Below are 24,168 nucleotides of genomic sequence, written 5' to 3'. Positions count from 1 at the left end.
CTTTTCGATAGGGTCGTTTGATTTTTTCTTGTTGATTTTCCTGAGTTCTAAGTAGATTCTAGTTATCAGCCCTATGTCGGATTTGTAGCATGCAAAAATGTTCTCCCATTCTGTAGGTTGCCTGTTTGCTCTTGTGACAGTTTCTTCAGCTGTGCAGAAGCTTTTTAATATGATCAAATTCATGTTTTTAATATGTCCATACTACCCAAAGCTATCTACAGATTCAGTGCAATTCTTATCAAATTTCCAATGTCATTTTTCACAGAAATAGAAAAAACAATCCTTAAATTCCTGAGGAACCAGGAAAGACTCAAAATAGCCAAAGCAATCTTGAGCAAAAAGAACAAATCTGAAGACATCACACTCCATGCTTTCAAAATACAAAGCTATTATAGTCAAAGCAGCATGGTACTATTATAAAAACAGACACGTTAACCAATGGAACAGGATAGAAAGCCTAGAAATAAGCTTAGGTATTTATAATCATTTGATTTTCAACAGTGGTGCCAAGAACACACAGTGGGGAAAGGAAAGGCTCTTCAATAAATGGCATTGGGAAAGCTGGATATTCACATGCAGAAGAATGAAATTGGAGGCTTGTCTAATACTATATACAAAAATATACTCACAATGGATAAACGATTAAATGTAAATCTACTAGAAAAAAACATAGCAGAAATGCTTCATGACATTGGCCTGGGCAGTGATTTCTTGGATAAGGTTCTTTTACTTTTGAAGGATAGTTTTGCTAGATACTATAATAATATTCTTGGTTTACAGTTTTTTTTCCTTTTATCAGTTTGAATATAGCATCCCACCCACTTCTGACCTGCAAAGTTTCTGCTGAGAAATTTGCCAATAATATTATAAGACTACCTTATAGACAATACATCAGTTTTCTCTTGCTGCTTTTAAATTTCTCTCCTTGACTTGACAGTTTGATTATAAATAGTGTTGGTGTGGTTCTCTTTGGGTTCATTCTAGTTGGCCGTAAGTTTCTTGACTTTGCATGTTCATTTTCTTCTTCCAGTTTGGGGAGTTGTCAGCCATTATTTCTTCATATCAGTTCTCTGCCCCTTTCTCTTTCTCTCTCTCCTACTTCTCAGACACCCATAATGAATATTTTGATCCCTGTGGCATCATCCTATAAGTCCCTTAGGCTCTGTTCACCTTTTCTCATTATTTTTAAAAAATTCCTTGACTCTGTAATTTCAAGCAATCTGTCATTGACTTTGCTGATCCTTTCTTCTGCCTGACCAAGTCTGCCAATGAACCCCTCTAGTGAATTTTGCAATTCAGTTATTTTTTTCTTGAGCTCCAGAATTTCTGTTTGACTTATTTTTATATATTTCTCTTTATTATCATTCTGTTTATGCCTAGTTTCTCTGATTTTGTTTAGTCGTCTATCTGTGTATTCTCATGTAGTATATCATACTTCTTTAAGACAATTATTTTTAAATTTTTTCTGGTCATAGACTTCCATTTCTTTGGAATACTTTCTAGAGATTTATTTTGGTCCTCTAGTTGGGCCATATTTCCCTGTTTCTTTGTGTACCCTATCATTTTTTTTACTATAAGTTGTGCATTTGTAGATACAGCCACCTCTCCCTGCCTTTACAGATTGGCTTTTTAAAGCGTAAGACCACAATAGTCAACCACTAGTCAGCCCAGCTACAGATTCTTGGGGCCTCCCAAACCTTTTCTGGAGATGCATCTTCTCTGGGCTTGTTGGTATAATTTCCAATTTGAAAGGTTTGCTGATTCCTTGTTCGAGAGCTTATAATCTCTTGCTCCCTTTTGTGTCTGTCTGTGATACTGCAGGGTTTTTTGCACTGAAGCCAGCCTCTGAGCTCTTTTTTGTTCTCCACAGTCCCCAGACATCCAAGGTATGTCCAGTCCTCCTGATTGCACTGAGCTGTGCTGTCATGCTTTCTTCTGATTGCACCAAGCTGTGCTGGCCTTTGTCTGTGGCACTGCCAGATCTGTTGCGTTGCCACCAGCCTCTGAGATCATTTTTTTCCTGTGGCTCCAAGGCATTCAAAGTGTGCTAGCTCCCCACCTGTGCTCCCAGTCAGTCAAAACAGAAACCAGCCCCTCAGGCAGCCCTCCTGAAAATCTGCAATGTTAGATGTACATTCATCTTTTCTTTCCTTCCCCAGGGAGAAGCCATACGTTAGGCTTTTGTTCCTGATCACGTTGAGCTGTACCAGCTCTGGGGAAGGGCTGTCACCACTGATGTGAAATGACTTTTCTTGTCCATTTCAATGCAGCTGTTCTTGGCTTTAAGCTTGCCTGGGGTACTGTAACTTCTTAACTTGTTTCTAGCATCCTCATAAAAGCTTTTTAGACTATAAATTGTTGTTAAGTTAACGTCTTCGTAGACAAATGAAGTCCGGGGCTTCCTATTCTGCTATCTTAATGATATCACTTCTCCAGGATGAGGATTCTTAAAATGCGGATAGCAAGTTTAGAATCTGGCATCTTCACTCTGGATTTTACACGCTCTTTACCTGAGGAGTTGCAGCAAATGGATTTATTGACAACTCAAATAGAAAAAATAAATGAAGGAGAAAAAAAAGAAATGTGGAAAAAAGATAAAGTTGCAGAGAGTTTTAAGAAGTTTAATTTGTAAAAGCTAAAGCCAAATAATCTTAATATTTTGCTAAATGAAAACAAGGTTAATTTATTTAATTATGGCTTATCATTGCAATGGAGCACTAGGCAACCATTAAAAAAATTACTTGAAATTTTGCTAGAGGGTAGATTTTAAATATTCTTACCAAACCCAAAAAAAGAAAAAAAATGGAGGAAAAAACAAAAGAAGATGGTGATTATGTAAAGTGATGGATATGTTAATTAGCTTGATTGGGGTGATTATTTCACAATGTATTCATATCACATTATCGATTGTACACCACATATATTTTTTATATATGCACACAATGTTTACTTATCAATTATTCCTCAGTAAAGCTGAAAGAAACATAGGAAAATATAGCTAGTAAAACAAATTTATGTTTCTCCTCTGAAACGTCACTAAAATAAATAAAAAGATTAGTCCACTGAGACAGAGAGAAGAGGAGAAGAAGCAATGGCAGGCGATGACTGTTGTCAGTAGACACTGTGGGGCTGGAATGTGTTTTCATTGTGGTAAATACCTAGCAACACGGAGGCAGCTGAAACCTGACTGCGGGGTGGGAGAGGCCATCAGACCAGCTCCCATAATGCTCAGGAATTTGGGGTACACGTTCCTCTGCACATCAGAGTACAGGAGGAGCTGATGACAGAGGACGGCTGAACCTCTGCATCTGAAGCAGTGAGACCGCCAGATCCCCCTGCGTGCCACAGCCAGGGGTCCGCGCTCCCAACCCCAGGCGGGGTAGAACCAAGGTCTCAGATTCCAGAGCGTCAGATGCAACCGAGTCTGTACCAACACAGAGACAAGTGAAAATTCACATGTGGCACGAGAGCCTCAGGACCTGCTCCCTAGACTCTGAAAGACCAGCTTCCGCCTTCAAGGCAGGAGACTGAGGATCCCCCTGTGTGTAAGGTGCCAACTTAGGAGGGAGCCCTGCAGACAGGGATACCTGAGGAACCCCAGTGAGCTAACCAGATTTCTGCCCAGACACCTGGAGGGATCCCAGTAGCGTGTGAACAGCACCTTCCACAGAAATGCAGATTATAAACTGTCAGCCAGGGACTGCCGGAAACTTGAGGGAAAGTCCCAACTGCTATACAGAGGCCAAGACAGAGAGAGAAAGAGACAGAGAGAGAGAGATGGATCTTGGAGGAAAATGCAATGCCTAAAGCTGAAGAAAGTGAATATGAAAACATTTTTTAAAGATTTAAATATTAATAATAGCTTCAATGATGAAAAGAAAGATACTCCATTAAGGAAACAAGACCAGGAGCTATTTAAAAAATGTATAAAAGGGCTCTTGGAAATTAAAAGAACAGTAACAGAAATTTTAAAATTCATAGGAGTTTTACAGTGAAGTAAAGAAAATTTCCTAGAAAGAGGGAACAAAATTGGCAAGTATTCAAGAAAAATTAGACAATTGGTTTGGAATGCCCAAATACAACTAATTCAAATCCCAGAGAAAGAAAACAAGAGAAAACAGAGGAAAGAAAAAGCAGAAGACTAAGACTAGAAAATTCTGCAGAATTAAAGCACATGTAGATTGTAGGGGGTCAGTGAATGCCCCGGACAGTGGATGAAAAGGGCCCCGCCCCAGGGCTCGCCATCATGACATTTCAGGGCATGAAGGAGTAAGAGAGGAGCCTCCAAGCCTGCAGAGGGCAAGCAGATCCCACGGAGAAGATCGGCATCCCTGTGGTGGTGGGTGTCCTGCTGCACCGTTGCAAGCTCGGAGATGGCTCAACGCTTTGAGAGACAACTATTTCCACGCTAGGTTTCCATATGCATCCATACTGACTGTTCTACGTAATAGAAAAAATTTTTTAGAGTTTCAAGGTCTCAAAAATCTCCCTCATACACATCTTGTCTCAGAAAGCTGCTGGAGACTGTCTACCACTGAAATGCAGGAGTGAATTTTAAAAAAGGCAGAGGATCTAGGAAACAAGGGATCAGAACTGAGTAGAGGAAAACGGAATTTCTAGGAAATTCAGTGAAGAAAAAAGTTAGAAATCAAATCAGTTACCAAGTTCAGGGAAAACACAAAGGTAAAATAAAGAGAAAGTGTAATTACCATACACATTGTACATCTCAGAAGGAGGAAATTCCTGCTGAAGAAAACTTCTGTTTTTTATAATTGTAATATCTATTATAATAACTATACATGTATAACTAAAGAGCAGATATTAATTTAACTAATGTCGTGCTATAATTTTTGGGAAAATGAAGAAGAAAAATGTATGTGTCTGTGTCTATCTCAAAGAACTAAGTCCTCATCTTCTGGAGCAGAAAACCAATACCTAACATGGAAAAATCAAAAAATAGCAGAATAAACTTATTATTTAGAAAAGTGGAGTAGATGCCAAAAGAAAAAGTTTGAAGTGGTTATTGCTGGGGTGGGTGGTGGACAGGGATTTGCTGGTTTTGAGATGAGCTTTGTAGGACTATTTGACTTTTTTATGTCTATGTTTTACATAAAATATGTTATAGAATCTTAAATGTATAGGAGATGGTTATAATATACTGTAGTGGAAGGAAAGAAAAAATCACTTTTAAAAGAAAAAATAAAGACTGGAAAAATACAGTATATGCCAACTGTTAGTAGTTTACTCTGAGTATTAATGATTATTTTCTTCCTTTTACTTGTATATTTTAAACTTTTTTTTGCAATGTGTATTACCAATAAAAAGTATTTTTTTTTGAGACAGAGTCTCACTCTGTTGCCATGAGTGCCATGGCAATTACTGATAAAAATTTAAAAAACACTACACACACCGCCATATGCATGTATGTATATACCATGTCCAGCGCAGAAAAAGAAGTTGTCCTCCTTGGGCTTTGGAGCCACATGTTCAGTTCTGATTCACGTGGTGCGAGTATGAGTTAATAGACCAACGAGCACCAAGGTCAGAAGTGAGGAGGCGGGTGGTGGTGTCGGTAGGCGCCCTCCCCGTGGCGGGCCCTGGAAAGATCAGCGAGTCTTTGGACTGGGGTGCAAGACTCGGCTGTGAGCTCCCTAAAGGCAGGAACGGAGCACAGTCGTCATTTCCATCCTTGGCACATACTCTGCCCTACTCTGCACGTAATTCAGCACTCTTTAAATGAATTTTAATCAATGAGAGTGAGCAAATAAAAACTTTGGCCGTATTGAGGAAAAGAGGAGAATTGTGCAGTTCTTCAGAGACGAAGAACGAGAATCAATGGATTCAATTTTACAACCAAAACAGATTTCATCTTGATCACTTAAAACTGCCCAGTATTGACAAGGTGTGAATTTTAGAAGCTATGAATTATTCACCGTTAAAGTCTTTGAGCAGGAGCTGGATTTCTGCTCTGGGTGGGAGACCGATGTCCCGTGTACTGATCGCACGTCCCATGCACTGAGGAGCATCGTTGTGGTTCTGGATTCAGGTGGTCAGCCTGAGGGCGATTAGCAGTCCTCGCTGCTCTGGACCGCAAACGCACGAAGGAAGGGAAGCCAGTGTGAGGTCCTAGCTGCTCCCATCCATCTTCCTTGGCGTGATCACAAATCATGGCAGCCCATGCTGTTCCAGAGGGATAGTTCTCTTGCATTTAATTAAGGGCAAGGAATCTCGTCCTCGTTTGTGGCACAGGGAAGTTCAGCAGCTCTCTAGACTTGCCTGGAGTCCTTAGGAAGTATGAGCTCCCTTGTTCATGGGGTCTTGGGGTTGTCTGTGAGCCACGCCTGGGAAATACCCTGGCCCCTCACATCACTGCCTCCCCTGCCTGCCTCAGAGGACCTGGGGAGGGAACTGGCCACCCTCTGACAGCACCACCTCCCACCAAGCTCGCTACCCACGTGCACATCACCCCAGCACAGCACCCCTAATGCTGTCTGTCTTTCCTTTGCGCTTCATAGGTATCCCTGGGGTCACAGGTCGATTTACAGAAGAAGAAGCGGCGGGCGCCAGCTCCCCCTCCGCCACAGCCACCTCCGCCAAGTCCCGTGGTCCCCACCCGCACGGAGGACAAGGAGGAGAACAGGAAGAGCACAATGGGTGAGTGAGGCTGGCAGCGCTGGGGTGCTTGCTTGGCCTGGAATGTCAGCCGTGCTGTTAACTTTTGCAGTGGCCTTGTCTGCAGTGGCATTAACCCAGAAACTAGTAATGCTAAAGAAAGAAAGTCTGGAAATACACAACTGTGAGTCGCTTCCTATCTTACTGGCAATATCTGGCGGAAATCATGTTAGCATTGGGAAGGCGGGATGGTGGGGGGAATGGCTGAAGCTGGGGAGAGCGAGTGAGAGTGAGTGTTGGTGTGTGAGTGTGACCAAGCGAGTGTGAGCGAGTGTGTGTGGAACACGCATCTCTGAGGGCAAAAAAAGTTGTTCTCGGGACGCCATCAGGGGAAGCTGCCTTGCAGGACATCTGGCACTGGAAAGGCGGCGTAGGCCCCGTGCGATGTATGACGAGCTGACATCAGTTCTGTTTTGACCATCCTGTTTGCAATTGCTCTCCCCTTATATGCCTGGCATATATTTAGCAGAGACCCTGATATTCTTTGAGAAAAAGAGAACCCAGAGGAAAGAGGATGGAATCATAATGTCTGTGAACAGAAAGAGACCTGTTAGCTCGTCAGACCCACGCCGTGTGCCATAGGCGAGGTGGACAGAGGCTAAACAGTGGAGGCCTCCAGGCCCACGAGCTGGGGGTGGTTACAGCTATTTTAAAATCATTCAGTATCTGTTACTTCACGTGAGTAGGAAGAGAAATGGCTCCTGCAGAGAAGGCTTTGGAGAATTGCCTTCTGGGATTCCCACCTCCTAAGCCTGACACGCCCAACGAACGCCGTGCATCAGGGCTCCTGCTGAAGCCCCCAGATGGCCATGCACTGTGCCCTTTAATCCACTCAGTGCCCCCACATTTTGCCTTTGACCTAATGCCTATAGCCCCAGGAGGGAGAGTGCTCCCGAGGATAAGTGGTTGCACTGTCAGGATCTAAACTGTACTAAGAACTATTCGGCTGCTTGCCAGCACTTCCCCAGGCAATACTTCCTTTTAATGTCGTAGCCTGTCACAGCCTGTGATCAGTTATGCTAAGGAGCAATAACCTGTCTGCTACCAGTTCATCCTCTTCCCCAAAGGAAAATACTCTCAGATTGAAAGGAAACATTACCAGTGGATCATTAAAATAAACCCAATTTTCTCCTGGTTCATGAAGAGACCCCCATTCCCCCTTCCAAGCTCTCTCCCCACGCCTTGTAAAGGGGCAGAAACCCTTGGTTGACCTTCTAAGCACCGACTTCAGTGGCCATATGGACATGGTTGGGTCATGCCACCTTCAGGCCGGACAGCCATTTCAGCCCAAGGCAGGACCCCCTGATTCAGCCCTGGAGAGCTGTCCTCGTGTCCGGTGTGCTTGGAGAACCCGGCCGGGCATGTGGGGTCAGCTGGTGCCCACAGGCAACAGTGGAAATGGGGGCGGATGTTTTAAAACTGAAAACCACGGGAACAATGCCCTCATCAGGAAACATTGTAAGAGTATGAATAATAATAATTCACTACAGGTCTTTCTCTCGTCTATAGGCAAGTGTCTGTGAGCGCTGAGAAGTCCAGGAGCTCCCTTCCTACTGATGTGAATGTTTTGGGGGGCAGAGGATGGTGGAGAGGCCTTGGTGGCAATTTCTTGTCAGACTGCCATCTGTCAGGAATCCCCATGAATTAAAAGTACACAAATAGTACCACAACGGAACTTTTAACTGAAGTTTAGCCTTTAGGTTGGAAAAACACAAAAGTAGCCCCTACCCACAAAAAATTGTTGAGTGACTTTTCTATTTAGACGTTAAATATAGAAAGAAAAGTTTATTTTATAACTTGCACTAAAATAGTGTCATAGCTAGTTGGATTTGGGTCTTGACCTAAATTTCTTGGAGTGGGAATCTCTCCTTCCGACGTGCCTGCTCCCAGGGAGGTGACACCACTTCCAGGGCCTGACAGCACAGCCCAGACTGATTCTGGCTTAATTGCCGTTTGAGGGAGGAAATGATGTTTTGATACAGGGAAGTAGTGCTTTTCCACACCTAGAGAGCTATAACCAAGAGAAGGAATGAGTGGATATATGTCTTGATGAAGAAATTGTATCTTTTAATATTTTTATTAACAGTCTGGTAAAGGGCATGAGCATGGAATCTATTAATTATTAGAAGATTCTAAACTGTAAAGCTTGAAGAAAGTGGTTTTAAAAGTAATAATAGTAACCATGAGTCATGACACTAGCGATTCATGTCATTTATTACATTGTCATTGACTTTCAAAAACTTTATGAGCATAAGAAAGCCATTTTCAGACAAGCTCGGGCGCATGCAGGGTGGAGTGGCCATAGACGGAATCCGTTTTCACACACGCGTGTGAGTGCGTACCCGGGCGCAGCCAGAGCGAGGGCTCCGCCTGCCTGACGGAGGAACCGCAGCCGGGCACGCCACCCTGACTCTTCCTACAGCTCAGGACACTCTTCAAAGAAAACTTTGAAAACTTACGCTAAACAGCCAAAGAGGCTGAACGTTTAAATGGGCTGAAAAGAGAGAAGCTCCGTCAGTCGTCGGTCTGTCCGCAGTAGGTCAGTGGATACAGAAGAGCAACAAGAGGAAGCTGAAAAGCCAATCTGTGAACCTGAGGGAGACCAACATGAATAAAAGAGCTCCTTTAACTTGACAAAGCTGTTCAGGGCTTTTCAGGGTAGCTGTCAAGCCCACAATGTGTGCAGTTGCGCCTGCCGGGAACAAAGTGCGGCCGGGCAGGTGTTTCCAGGTTGGCCGGCAGCAGAACACACGCACGACCCGCGCGGCGCCAGTGCGGGTGGATGTGGCTGGCGCCAGCGAGGCTGGGCGAGGCTGGGCGAGGCTGGGCAAGGCTGTGTGCTAAAGAAGGCTGGATGCGGTGCGGGTGCGGCTGGGTGCGGAGCCCGGGAGCGGTAGCGGTGTGTCCTTGCGGGAGGGCAGGAAGTCTGCCGGCCTCGCCTGCTGAAGTAACCCCCGTTGATCCCGTGTAGGTGGTGGACGTCAGGTGCCACAGAAGCCCCCCAGAGGCGCTGCCCGGGGCCCGCCCCAGTTGGTGCTGCCCCCGCCCCCGCCCTACCCTCCTCCCGACACAGACCCCGGCGAGGAGGAGCCTCTCGGCTTTCCTGGGGAAGGCGCTGGTTCCAGGGCCTCAGACCCGAGACCCAGACGTACGTGCCTCTCGTTCCCATTCTCGTTCCCATTCCAGCTCCCGTGTTGCCCGTCCCTGTCTCTGGTCTGCTGGTGTCAGGGCTGCGTTTCCAGACTTTACGTTCTTGCCTTTTGGTGTTTGTGCCTCTCCTTCGCAGCTTTCTTTCTCAATGCTGAATGCAGTGTGTCCCACTTCACTGAGCGTGCACTCTGAACGATTTAACCAGTTAATCACTCTTATCTGTGCTTAGACTTAGCTGAAGTTGTTCCTTGTGGGTGGAGACAGTCAGCGAGGAGCTGATGATCCTCAAATTAGAGCTAACCTCGGAGCGTGTGTGCGGAGCAGCTGCCCCGCACCGCCCGTGGAGAAGTTGTTGGTCGGCTCAGGCAAGCTGTGAAGGCACGAGAGGGGGTTGTGCTCAAAAGCTGGGAAGACTTCGTTTGTAAGCGAGTCTTCGAACCGTGTAGCCAGTGGCCACGCATTGGCACTGCTGCCCTGCGGAAAGGGAAGCTGGAACACCGCACCGGGAGGGGACTCAGTTTGACTGGAGGGTACCGAGAGCCAGAACTAAAGTCTTGCCTTGCTTCTGTTTCTCAGTACGCACGGTCTGAGATGGGGCTTTCCTGCTGTTCCCTGGGATTTCTTTGGACTGTAGTAAGCACTATATATAACATTCCCTCCTCTAGACGGGTAGTAGTTTCATATATTTAACTCTGTGTATTCAGATGGCATCGTGTGCGTGCCAGGCCTGCGCTCGACCCCCTCAGTACGTCTGTGCTATGCGGGGACACCTGGCAAAGCGAGCCCCACCTGGCTGCGTGTGCCTAGCAGAGTAACGGCATGCTGCGTTCAGCCAGTGCCCCGTGGGGCCCGCTGGAGTGTGCACGGCCCGCTGGTTAGCAAGTGCAGACTTGCTGCCACTGGGCCACTTTATCTTTTTCTGACTTCTTTGGGATGACAACGAGCTGCCTGCCAGCTTCTGGGTAAAGTTAGTTAATTGTTGGATGACTTACTGACTTTGTCTAGGCAAGATAATCCCAATTCATTTTATCTGTCTTCACAAATACCTCTTTTCTAACCTTAAAATACATTCGATCATCTTGACCTTAGACATGCCTCTGAGTGCAAATGAATTTCTATGAGGTGTTCAAAAATTAAGGGTCAGACTTACCGGTCAGAAAGGTGATGGCTGTGGATGGTTCTGGAGCCATGTCATTGCTGAAGGAAGTGGGTTTTAAGCCCCACACACCAAGGCCATTAGCTTCGGCGACCATTCCTGCGGCTGTTGTCATTGCCGACAGAAGCTGCTCCCCAGGGGAGAGGCGAGGAAGGAATTGCTGGAAGGAAAGGGTGAAGCTGTGCACAGGCCGTCGGCAATCAGGGGACAGCGGCCACAGGACCAGTGGCTTTGCTGCAGCCTACACGGGGTGGAAGAGCCAGGCAAAAGGCCCCGTGCACCTTCCCACACCTGACTTCGCGCGGACTCCCGGGCCCTCGCTTGCCCCAGCTCCCTCGTGTTTGGGGCTCTCACTGTTCAGGCGCAGTGTCGGCCGGGGGGCGACCGGCACCTGAGACGCTGGGAGGGGCGCTCACCCAGCCCTGTGTCAGGTGGAGAGGCTGTGCCTCCTCCTGTCTCTGTGGAGCTGGGAAGACGTGTCCCATGCTGCCCCAGACTCCCCACGAGTCTGAGCGGAGAGTGGACGAAGCCACAGGCAGAAGACCAGACTCGCTTTCCTCTTGCCTGTGGCTCCATTGCCCCTCGTGCCTCCTGCCAACTCTCCCTGCCATGGACTGGGACTTCCCCTGCCCTCAGCAGCGTTGTTCACCTTTCCACTCCTCCGTCCCTCTCACACCTGTAGAAATGCCAGCAATAGAGTGAAGCAGGACAGGCGCAGAGGGGACCCTGGGAGGTGTCAGATGGCCTGATTTCAGCCTCCCTCTCTCAGAAGCGGCCGAACGCCCCACAGGTCTTGGGGTTCAGCAGGTGCTGCTGCCCCTCTGCTTCCTGCTGCATCTGCCACACTCCATGCGTCCAACTCAGAGCTTTTTTGTTGTCTAGTTAGCAGAATTGGCCTGCCTGTTGTTTGTGGCTGGAAAAACTAGGATCACTCGCCCAAGTATGCAGAATGCAACTTGCCTTCGGGACTTAAAAAATGTTAAGGAAAATGAATCCTTTGTTTTCATTCATTTTATGTTTTGACATATTGTTGAAATCCTGGTGCTCCTTTCATCTTCCTCCAGGGAGACATAGGTTGTTGGTGCATCAGTGTTGGGCGGGAGTGTGTCCCCATGGTATACACTTCTCCCCTGTACTGCCGGTCAAACTTGTGGCTATTTTTGGCTGTGTGGAAGTTTGAGAGACACATTTTCATGCCCACTATAGCTCTTGCATATCTCCTCCTGAGTTCAGTTTTAAAATTGTGTTCCTTATGCAAGAAATGCTATGTTTATGGTGGGAACTTACCCTGAGTACCTAGCAGGGCCAGGCGGAGCTCCAGGCATCTCAGAGAAGGTCTCATGCAGCCCACACCACAGCTCTGTGGGACAGGCACCGTCATCATGGGGAAAATAAGCCAGAGGCCTTCCCACCACAGCGGTGCAGCGAGGTTTCTGTGGATAGGATCTTGGCTCCGTTTGTCACCCTGCACTTTTCTCCAGCCACACAGAAGCCTCCCAGGGGGCACCTTCGGCTCTCACACATCGCTGTGATCCATACAGCAGATGCTGTGTTCCATTTAGGTTGCTAAAAAGGAGAAAATACACTTTCTCGAAAACCAGTAAGCACAGCTAGGCTTCAGAAGATAAGATTCAAAAAGCTAATCGATAACAAATTTGCACGCAAACGTGACACGTGACGAGAAGGCATAAATCGGTCCTCTGCAACTCCAGCCTTGACTTTGATCTGTCCCACTCTGGACTTCTGCCCCCAGCATTCCCTTGTCTCCCCCCAACCTCTGTAGGACCCTGACCAGTCCCAGTCCTGACAGCTTCACTGGTGTTCCCCTTTGCGGCTGCCGGCCTGAGAACTTAGCCCAGGGACAAGCCCTCACTCCCATCTTAATGCTGAAACTGTCATCAGTGCTCTAGCATGGTCATGAAGACCACATTTACGTGAAACAAAGGCAAAAATGGAGAAGATTGTGTGTTCAGTGCCACGTATGTCTGGGACTCATGAACACTTTTTGAACAAATGTACAGGAGTCAGGAGTTCCCAAGAGTAGAGTTACCATCCGCTCACGTGTATGTGGCTCTAAGGGGCCCCGTGTACACAGCCCATTCCCCGGCTCACCTGGGTGCAGGCTGGTGCGAGCTCTCTGCATGCTCAGGCCACAGCCAAGCAGGGAGCTCCCTGTGCACACCCTGCAGCCGTCTCAGGAGCCCGTCTCTGGCAAGCCTAGCACCCCTGCCTGCAGCGTGACTCCCCCCATTGTACTCTAGGCATCCATCCTTTCCTTTACTCACCACACTACTTCACATGTACCTGTCACGTACCTTCCTCCACTAGTTTAAGCTACTCAGAGGCTTTAACGTTCTTATTCATATTAATATCCATCCTTCAAATTGGTGCCTGACATATCAAATGTATTCAGTAAAGAAATATACCAGAACATGTCTCACTGTGAATTGTAAATATCAAACTGCGGTGGACTACACCATTCCATTCAGCTTCATCAAACTGAGATGTTTTCTATGCTAAAGAACATCTAGTACCAGCGCTTCAAGGCTGTCTATAGGATACTCTCAAAAGAGCTGATAGCACGTCAAAGACCTGTTGCGGGTATACTTGAGAAAGACGTGAAGTTCTCTGTGGGATTCAGCATCCTGACCTTTGCTTCCTGCTTCTTCCTCAGTGGTTTCCTAGTCTGGCCTGTAGGGTGGAATGTGCTCATTTGTGTGGGGGGCACCTCTAATGTGTCCCAGTGATCCCCGTCTCCCAAGTTCACTCCCTCGTGTAGCCCTCTCCCCTTGAATGTGGACTAGACTTAGCAACTCATATCTAATGAATAAAATATGGCAGAGGTAGTGGAATGTCACTTCTCACTTCCAAGATTAGGGTAGAATAAAGACTGGCTTCCATCATGGGCACCTTCTGTCTCTTACTCACGCCAAAGTAAGCCTGATGCCCTGCTGGATGCTCTATGTAGACCCGCAAGGCCAGACACTTAGAGGTCCTCTAGCCAACAGCCAATGAGGAACTGAGGCCCTTAGTCCACTGACCCTGTGCATGGAGTTGTGCCATCAGCCACTTGAGTAAGGTAGGAAGCATTTCTTCCCCCAGCAGAGCCTTCAGATGAGACCACAGCCCTGGTCAATACCACGAGCACAGCCTTGTGAGAAGGTTTCAGTCAGAGGTATCCAGCTAAGCCGTGCCTAGATTCTAGACCCGTAGAAATTGTGGGATATTAAAAGCTTATTGTTTTAAGCCTCTAAGTTTTGGGGTAATTTATTCTCCAGCAAGAGATACCTAATACAAGTTGCAAGTAAGAGAAACCCATCTCAAGCCTACTTCAACAGCTGGGAATGTCTTATCTCAAGGAACAGGAATCCCAAAGTGGCATGAACTTCAGTGTTAGTTGAATCTGAAGCCTAAAGTTGTCATCAGGGGTCTTGGTTCTTTCCATCTTTTCTCTGTATCATCTTTGGGCTCGGCCTCCTCCTCAGGCTGGTAGCAAGAAGTCTGTAGCTATTCTAGGTGGCACATCAGGTAGTGGAACTTTCAGCAGAGGTAGAGAGACCGTCTCTTCTAATAGTTTTGTAGGAGAAAGGGAACTTTTCCCAGAAACCCCCACTGAAGAGTTTCTCTATGTTTCATTGATGACAGTTGAGCAATACTCTGGCCCAACCCCTGGCAGGAGGGACCACCTAAGATGACCCAGGCCTGTCCGACAGACTGGAATGGGCGTGGGGATGGGGATGGAGCCAGAATGCCCTGCGGTGCATGCACATGGCTGGCCAGTGCTGGGGTCCTGTCAACTGAGGGGTGTGGACAGTGCCTGCTGCATGAGGAACTAGCAGCGTCCACTGCGCCGGGTTGCAGCGCTCAGCTTGGTGGCAGTCTGGAGGACGTAAGACGTGGTATGAGTAGGTGCGGAGGGGGGATGGTGTGCCACTGGAGAAGATCCGATGGCTGGCTCAGCTCAAAGACAGTACGGCCAAGCATCTGAAAGTCAGAACTTACTAAGAAATTGTTCTCCTTGAGGGACAATTTCAGGCCTGACCTCAACCCGTACTTCTCATTTTCTGCTTCTACAGAGCAAAGGAGCTATTAGAAATGCTCCTAGGTTTGGAACATGCCCATTTAGTGTCCAGACACCAAAGGGTCTGGTTTCTTGATAGTGTTAGTAGTAACAGGGAAACAGAATAGTATTGGTGAAGCTGTGTGTTCACTTTATGAATCTTAAGCATCCTGGATCTCACTTAAAATTACTTCCTCTGTAGAAAGCATGAATTTACAGTAGACAAAATGCAGCGTTTTTAAACCCAGCCTAGAGCCAGTGCAAAGCTGTGTGTGGCCAGAGAACAAGGAGCTCTCTGCTATCACCCTGAGTAGAACTGAGATTCCTATTGCCTGATACACGTTGTCAGCTTCCTCCTGGCTGTTAGTCAGGTCAGCGTGCAGAGTCTGAGTTGATAAATAGTTATGATGTGTATGAGAGAAGAGTGATTAAACTGTGTGACTTCGCAAAGCCTCATGTCACAGCAGTCATTGCCAGTGGGGCTTTCGCATGTGTTGGAGGTTTCCTAGCACCGTTGTAAAAACAATGGAATGATGGCTCTCCGGTTTATGTACTTTAAATATTTTGTTTCTTATTAATAAGATTTCCTATTAAGCTTAGATATCTAATCATGTCGATAGGTGTGTTATGTGCATGTCTGAACCAATATATTTGTGTCATATCCATTTTCCCCATAACTTTCCATAACTTTCTAATCAGCTTGTTTCCACTGACATTCTGATTTCAGCTGAACCTTCGTTATGAATTGCAGTAACAAAGCCTATCCCATTAGTTGTTTGGATTGTTTATTTACAAGATTTGCAGTACTGTTTCTAATTAGGCTATTAACAAGTTATTAATTACTTATTCCAATTAGAAGACCCTGGAAATTTAGAGACCGGTGCATATGGAGCTCAAATTTTGAATCCTCAATTTGCTTTAAATTTGTGAAATGAAAATATCCAATGACTGTTATTTTCTTATACATTTTCCTGCACCAGGCTTGAGCAAATAGATCTTTTCATGGGTATACACTTGTAGAATAATTGACAAAGGATTGTAAAGGCATAAAAGGAAGATAGGTCATTTTCTCCTGTTCTAAGACCACACTGGTAACAACTATCATTTTATTTCTAGCCAATTGATTTTATTATTAAATTTGTGAACAAGTGTCCTATTCTAAAAAACTTGAAGGAAATTCTAAAATAGAGAAATAAAATGGGAGAAATCAACTCTCTAATTTTGAATTAGAAGTTAGTAATTTGAGTTTGATCAATGCAAAATTAATAACAATAATTTACATTTTAGGCAAGTCTCCCAGCAGAGGAACTGAGAATCTAGCAGTGTTAGGGGAACAGCTCAAAATATTTGGGGCTGTATTCCAGTCCCTACCTTCAGGGACCAGATATTCACTAAGGGCTACTGGCTCAGTGAATAGCTGTATGCTGCCTGAGCAGAGAGCCCAGAACTGGAGAGGATAGCACAGGAATTTGGCTGAAGCCCCTTAGGTTGGGACCAGTCAGTCATTTGTAGAGTCACCTAATGCCTTGCTCTAAAATTTGAACCCAAACTAAACACTTGCCATGTTTCGAAACAAAGCTTGTGACACACACACAATCCCATGAGTCCTGTTTGTCATGGGAAGCACCCGTGAAACCTTGCGGGTGTGTGGCGCTCAGAGCAAGCACAGGGAAGCATTCTTGCCCTAGGCTGGTGTTTATTTGCCACTTCATTTCCCTGGCCAGAGAGCCAGACACACAGCTGCTCCTGCTGCCACGGGAAAAGGCACAGGATCCAGGAAAACAGGAAGTGGATCCTGAGCAGATGGGCCTTTGCATAAAATGGAAGGAAATTGTTGACTGTAGGAGCAGAGTGTATCCCTATGCAAAAGTGCATTAGAAAAAATGAAACTGAACTCTTAGCCTATTATTATTTTACCTTGAAAACCATTAAATCCACCCAAGATGGACTAAAGATTGGATACTACTTAGAAATAAAGCAGTGAGAATCACAGTGTCTACAGATAGCATTTTTAAAAAACCTTATGAACTTATTTCTTCTTGCTGATTACTTCTTAGCCCTTTATTTACAAGGTACTATGTCTCTGACTTGAGAAAGAATCAAATAACTTAGTGACAACTCAATGGAGCAGGACTATACTATGCCAGCTCATAAAAGCAGATTTTTAAAATTTCAGGAATTTTGCAAACCAATTACTAAACAAACCATTATTAAAAAGTGCATTATATAAGCTTATAGTTAAATAAATAATATTAAAAACAAAGGTAACAAATACCAAAACCTCTCCATTTCCTAGTTATTGTGCCATATTTTACTATTTCTTTGTTCTCGAAATTATTTACATACATTGGATCTGTATGAGTCAATGCTGCAGAATAGTGAAATGCTATCTAATAGTGTGCTACTACATAGCCCTTCACAGCACCATGTTCAGTGACAGTCATCCATAGCAGGAAATCAACCGTGGAGGAAATATTTACACCACGGAAATTGACAAAGGTTACAAACCAGGTCTTGATTGATCAATTGTCTAGATATAAGACAGTGATTGAGGGACGTTAATGATGCGGACTCAATATTATGACATGTCATATCTGTAGCCAGTGCATTGTGAATAGCACAAAAAAATTTGAATTGTTCCTCCATTTTTCAGAAGCCATTATCCATTCAGCAAAGTCATTCATGCGATTGACAAATGAGTAAAATTCCAACATACATTTCCTGGTTTCATTTTCATCTCACTGTTTAACATAAAAATACCAATCTACATTCATGTTGAAGCTACGCTTATTTATCAGTAATAATAATAGGCTCGCTACAGATGAAAGAATCTGGCAAAAATTAATGAAAAAATTCTGTGAGAATGAATTGGTTATATAGGATTTACAAAAAATAGTATTGTATATTTTATTATTACTTATAAATTTTGTGCTATCCTTCCTTTATATCAGTAAAACTGATTATATCTACTCATACCTTTTTTCTCCAGAGAGCTAGTTACTAACCATTTACCAGCACAACACTGCAAAGGAGTAACAGATATAAATAGGAATACTAAAAAGAAATAAGATTATTTAGTTAAGAAAACCAAGAACCAATTTCTTTGATTTTCATAAGTCAGTGCTCAAGCACTTGAAGCTTTAATTTAGGTTAGACATAAAAGTCAGGTTAGACATAAAAACCATTTTTAAGAACTTCTTTCTGGGTTCATGTAAATTTAAGTTTTTCTGGGAAATAAAGCATTGCCATCTTGATTTTTCAAGAATGATTCAAAATTTTCATTAAATATTGTTACTATGTTTTACCAATTAAAAAGTGAAGAAAGAAAAAATGCCACTTGTAAAATAAATTTTTAAAAAGCCAAAAAAACCCTAATAATAAAATAGAACAATTATAACAATATGCTATAATAAAAGTTATGTGACTGTGGTCTCTCTCTCTCTCTAAATATCTTATTGTGCCGTACTCACCTCCTTCAGACCTTGGTTGACCTGCGGATCACTGAAACCACAGAAAGTGAAACCTCAGATAAGGGGGACTACTGTAACAGAAAAAAATCTAAAAATAAATAAATAAATTCATAAAAAAAAGTAAATAGGAATTATGAACCAAGCATTCCCTTACTGTCAATAGTCTTACAAACTGTTTGCCTTCGGGGTTTCCATGTGATTCTGTGAATTCTGGCATAGCTCCTCTTTATTTTGATCCCCATCCCCCAAGGCCTTCAGGGACTTAAAGCTACTCTCATGTAATGGCCCGTTAGGCCACGGGTCAATCTCGCTAGAGAGAACAGCAGGACTCAGGAGGCTAAAACCGGTGGTTCTTCACATGCTCTGGCAGTGGATGTCTGTCTCCAACTCAGCAAATCAATCATGTTTTCTGAGTTTATGCAGGATCCCTGCCCAGTGTCGCCATCATCAGGGCGGCATGGATTGATCTGAAATTGAGGGATCACAAAGCAATATTACCTGTTTTTCCCTGGAGTTCTGCAAGTGACTTAAGAAATAGTAAGAAATGGCTTTTGCCTACTAGTGGCTGAGTGTCTCTCCTTGTAAGGACTTTAAGGTTTTATATCAAATCCAAGTTATTATTTGACAACCTGAAGGACCAGCAGTGAGTGAAGTGATGCTTATGATATAGTTCTTACAGGAGACAGAACTGTGTCTGTTGGATCAATAGACCCTTTTAACAACTGGCGTAGAAAAAGACTAAAAGGAAATGGAAGAAACAATATGATTTGGTCAATATATCACTTGCTGTGCAGTGTTAAATCTCCAGGGGCTTAAAGATGAATGATAATGGTGGGCATTTATTTCTCCATGAGTTTGTGTTCACATTTCCCCATTTATTCCCCCCACAGTGTACTGCTGTGCATCATTCCCTGCTCAGGCCAAGCGCTTCTGATGGACGGACCTCTTCCTGACCTCTGACCTGTCCTGGTGTCTCTTCTATACTAGCTCTGCTTTTCCTGTTGCTCTTCTAACTTTCGGGATAAAAGGGCTCATTTGTACACCCACAATTTACTTTCTTTAGAATTTACATATAAATGCATAAATAACAGAGATTTGTTTGACGGGGGTTTATATTTTTTTTGTAGGAGGTAAAGACTTTTATATGCAAATTCCAGGTTGGTAATATTGACCTGTCTGAAATTCATTGATACATGGATATGTTCCTGTGAAGAACCTTGCTTTATTTTAATCATTATTAATTCACATTTTTCTTATTGGACGTTCTGTTCCAGAATTTATTCTCCATTTTCCTAAAATTGGATTGTGTCCATAACTTGACCAGTGTAATCAGTTTGGATAGAGCTGAAACATTCTGTGTGGTGAAACGAAGTGCCTAAACATGTGAACTGTAAACACAGTCTGTAGGAACTCACCACTTGTGATATATGCCATCCATTGAGGGATATATAGAACACAACCTTTTCGTGTTTTTCAGGTTTTCCTGCATACTCTGCCATTTAGATCATTTATAAAAAGAAAAAAATAGGGAGAAGAAGGATGTATGTGACTTCATTTATCCATCATTCATGAATTTGTTCACCAAACACTGAGTACTTACTTGGTGCTCGGCATGGTGCCAACTTTTGGGGCTGTGAGGGTGAACAACAAACACGTGCCTCTGCCCTTGGATCTTTCTTCCTCGTGGCTCCCATGCACGTGAAAAGTACGATGGTTCCATTGGATAAGTCCTAGTCTGGGGGGGCTGTACAAGTTGTCAGATGCCCGCGGTGTAACAACCGTGTCTGGGGGGGGTGCTGCCAGCTCCTCCTGAGGGTATGATCCCTCTGCAGTCTTGAGAAAACTCACCCTGTTCCTAAGAACTAGTCACCTTAGCAGTGTCTGTCCCAAGACAGAGAAGGCAAAAATAATCATATGTCAAGATTCAGGGTTTAGATAAAAAGACAACAAGCTCTTGCTTTGATTAACTTTTATTATTGTGCAGATACATTTGAATTGGACAGGCTTATTACGTTTGTCTCCAAAAGACTTTTTTAAATGTTATTGCTCAAAGAGTAAGAAAAAAGAATTAGTAAGTATTTCTGACATGTAGTATAGTTGTCTGGTTGGTCACGATGAAAATGTTAGCTATGACCAATGAGGGAATTATCACCGCTTATATTAGTATTAATAATAAAGAACTATAGCTAAAGCCATATATAGCCAATTTAGTGCCATGTGTTGGTAAGAAAAACAGAAAGTTACCAGAAATCACTCACAACAAAACATAGAATAAGTGAGAAAGTGCCTCTTTTTTCTTTTTTTGCAATGAAATAAAGGACTTTTGTCTGATAAATAGCAGTCAATTGACCTCAAATCATTAAATGGGGAAGGTCTAAACAAGAAAAGGTACTGATTACCTAAATGTTGGGGAAAGCATCAGGATTTATGACCCAGACATTAAAGATTGTGGAAAATTGTGTATAATTACAGCAATAAGCATTCGTGTGAGAAGTAGCTATTATGCTAAAGAAAGATGGCCGCAGAAAATCTCCAGGTAAAACCTAAGTAGAACAGGGAAAAGCGCCACCGTGCACAGGATTATTGGTTGGAGAGGCAGAAAACATGCAAAAAGTCTGTCAGACTCTAGTAAATAATAGAGGACGTAGTTATGTGGTGGTGGGAAAACAAATTCAGTAGTTTACATGGCAAACAGAATTTGAGCATGGCATCCCAATTTACTTGATCAGAAAGTTAGCCAAAAACATGGGTGGCTGATCTTTGACACGACACCTTAGTGAACTGTGTGACAGATCACTAAGATGACCTGATGCACGGTTAGGTAAAATTCAGGGTAATTTGATGAATAAGTTTTGCAGATTTACATATGACTCGACACTGTACTAACAGGCATTAGAGTCTTCTAGGAATCAGACAAATTAATTAGGTGAAACATTTTTTCCCAAAGCCCTTGCATTTCAGAAAGGTTCTCATTTCTGACTCAGCTCAGAATCCATCCCTCCTTGTGTGTCTTTTCTTCCCCCTGTAAGCCATGTCTGTGTCTTCCCTCTGTAATGTTACACATCCTGTCCACAGAAGACGGTAGTTCATGTTCTCTAACTACATGTGCAGATCAAACAAGCCAAACGGCTGGCCCGTAGCAATGCAAGTTCATCGAGTGAAGAGTCCCTTGGGGAATACCAATTGTACAGCAAATGCTAAGGTAAAAGAAAAATTAACTATGTATTATTTTTCAACTATAATTGGCTTAAATTCTTAGAGATTCACCCTAGATACCATGTCAGCAGTGGATGATGGGACATGCTGTGATTTCTAAACTGCAGTTCAGTTTATATGAAAATGTTTGCCATCTCACTTCATCAGTACTTTTGACCCTTTCATATGAAGATTCTAAGTTTCGTTGTAAGTAAATGCTCTTAGTACTATAGATGGAAACGATTTGGGAAAATCTTAAAACTGTTTACTCACTGATATTTTATTTTAGCACCCATTATAATCAATCACACATTGCATCTGTGTTTGCGATGCTTATCAACTGCTAATTTTCACAGTTTTCGTGTTCATTTTGGATCTATAATATGATACAATTTGTTCACAACTTGCATAGCTCCTATAATCTGATTCAAAACATTTCCACATGCAGACTAACATTTCCCATAACAAAACAAACTTTTTTGCTGTAGGGATAAGATTGAATCTTCCAAAAATTACAAGAGGAAGTGAGGGCCTTCCAAACAGGTATTGGAATGTCTGGAATCATCATAACCAATTACAAATAGTCCAAGTCCAGGAACTGATCCACTTACCGAGAACTTGCTTCCTCTTTCCCCTTTGAACTCTGTGTGTGTGTGTGTGTGTGTGAGAGAGTGTGTGTGTATGTGAGAGTGTGTATGCATGTGAGTGTATGTGTATGTGAGTGTGTATGTGTGTGAGTGTGCATATGAGTGTGCATGTGAGTGCGTGTGTGTATATTGTATGTGTGTGTGTATGAGAGTGTGTGTGTGAGTGTATATGTATGTGAGTGTGTATGTGAGTGTGCGTATGTGTATGTGAGTGTGTGTGTATGTGAGTATATGTGTATGTGAGAATGTATGTGAGAGTGTGTGAGTGTGAGTGATTTAACTGTTTCATCATTCATACCCAAGGGTGTAGAGTAGGAGAAAAACTGAAGATAGTTTTGCACCTTATTAATCACCGTGGTAAAACAACAACAAGCAAACTTCAAACACTTTGGTGAAGATGAAGGTTCAAGTATTAAATAAAAGGAAGCTTGGAGTTATCTGTGTATTTTTGGTTCCTGTGTTTTCTTTGTCACTAATAGCAACGTGTAATTGGTAACCCTTATACCGAATAACTCTTTCCGTGGAAGTTAACACCATTTAAATTTATCATTACTTCTTCCTTTATTCTCCTCTCAAATGTTATATAACCCTTCTTTCCCCTTCTTTTTAAGAAAATAGTAAATTTTTATTACTATAGATGAAGCTTTCTAAAAGCAAAAGGCTGTATCTGCCCATATTCTTCAGTAAAGAAAAAATAAAAGAAAAAGAAAAAACACCTCAGAAAGACATGGAGATATTGAGATTAGATTGGACATACTGATTCCAGGCTGATAAATCTGCTATAGGGCTTAAGGAAAGAAAGCGAGGAGAAAAAATAACCAGAACATACCACCTGGCTCCGGATGGAATGGCCACTATCTGTCGCACTTTTTTCCTGGGCGTGGAAGGGACAAGGGTTAAAGAGCAAATGCGCTTCCCCCCGTATGTTTTGTGCGGATGAGAGGTGGTAGAGAGGAGTAGAAAGACTTCCTGAATCGCACAAACCCCAACCCAAAGGATGAAACGGGAGGCAGATTGCCGTATCTGGCCCATACATGTGTCCTCTTGCCAACTGGTAAAGTCGCCAATATTAAAAGTCAGATTTGACGTGGAATTCAGCTTCCTCCTGGAACGTGGAAGCAGCTTCCGCGTGCGCTCAGTTCCCTTCGAGGAAGCCCTGAGTGCAGCTGGCAGCAGGTGCTTCCCTGGCGCAGACTGGCGCTGGCCACACACCACGGAACCCACCCGTCCCACTTCCTCCACTCACGCTAGGGATCCATTATTCCTGGGTTTGTATTTTTCCAATAAGAGAATTAGAGGGAAACTGACTGTGTGTTATGGTCAGGCTCGTGACTGCAAGTGGACAAAAGAAACAAATGGTGCACAGACCTTCAGAGCTGCAGTTTCTGTGAGAGAAGGTATAGTTGGTGGTGGAAGCGAAGAATAATTGTGCTTCTGGCCTGTTTCTGCCTGATCCCCGCAGCAGCCACCTGGCACGCTCTCAGTCCCTTCTCTCTCCCACCCCGTCTCCTCTCGTACAGACAACCCCATCAGCGCCCACGTGCCGCACTGGCAGAGCTGGGGTGGGCATGCCCTGCAAGGCAGATCCCTTTGGTGTCTGCTGCCCTGTTCTGCCCCTTCAGGTGCAGCAGTCACGTGAGTGAGGACCGTGTGTCGTGCTGAGGGCCGGAGCTGTCACGCACTGCACTAATGGCCGACAGTTGGAGTCTTCGGGCTCCATGACAAAAGCATTATGTGTGAAGACTGAGTTAATTAAGTTCAAGGAATATAAAATAATAGTAAATGGTTTTAAATTGAGATGTTTAGTCTCTATTAGGG

General features: G+C 43.9%; 1 protein-coding gene across 2 annotated transcripts in view; it reads left to right on the top strand.

The window, feature by feature from the left end:
• COBL (cordon-bleu WH2 repeat protein) overlaps positions 1-24,168 on the top strand; it is a 243,286-nt gene that overhangs the window by 163,164 nt on the left and 55,954 nt on the right. For both annotated transcript variants that reach the window (XM_012650646.1, XM_012650644.1), the window contains exon 7: positions 6,516-6,654. In XM_012650646.1, coding sequence (XP_012506100.1) covers positions 6,516-6,654 — 139 coding nt within the window. The remainder of the gene's footprint in view (positions 1-6,515; positions 6,655-24,168) is intronic.

The sequence above is a fragment of the Propithecus coquereli genome, unplaced genomic scaffold, assembly GCF_000956105.1.
Source record: "Propithecus coquereli isolate 6110/MARCELLA unplaced genomic scaffold, Pcoq_1.0 Scaffold336, whole genome shotgun sequence".
Taxonomy (NCBI): Eukaryota; Metazoa; Chordata; class Mammalia; order Primates; family Indriidae; genus Propithecus; species Propithecus coquereli.
This window is presented reverse-complemented; position numbering and strand designations above follow the sequence as displayed.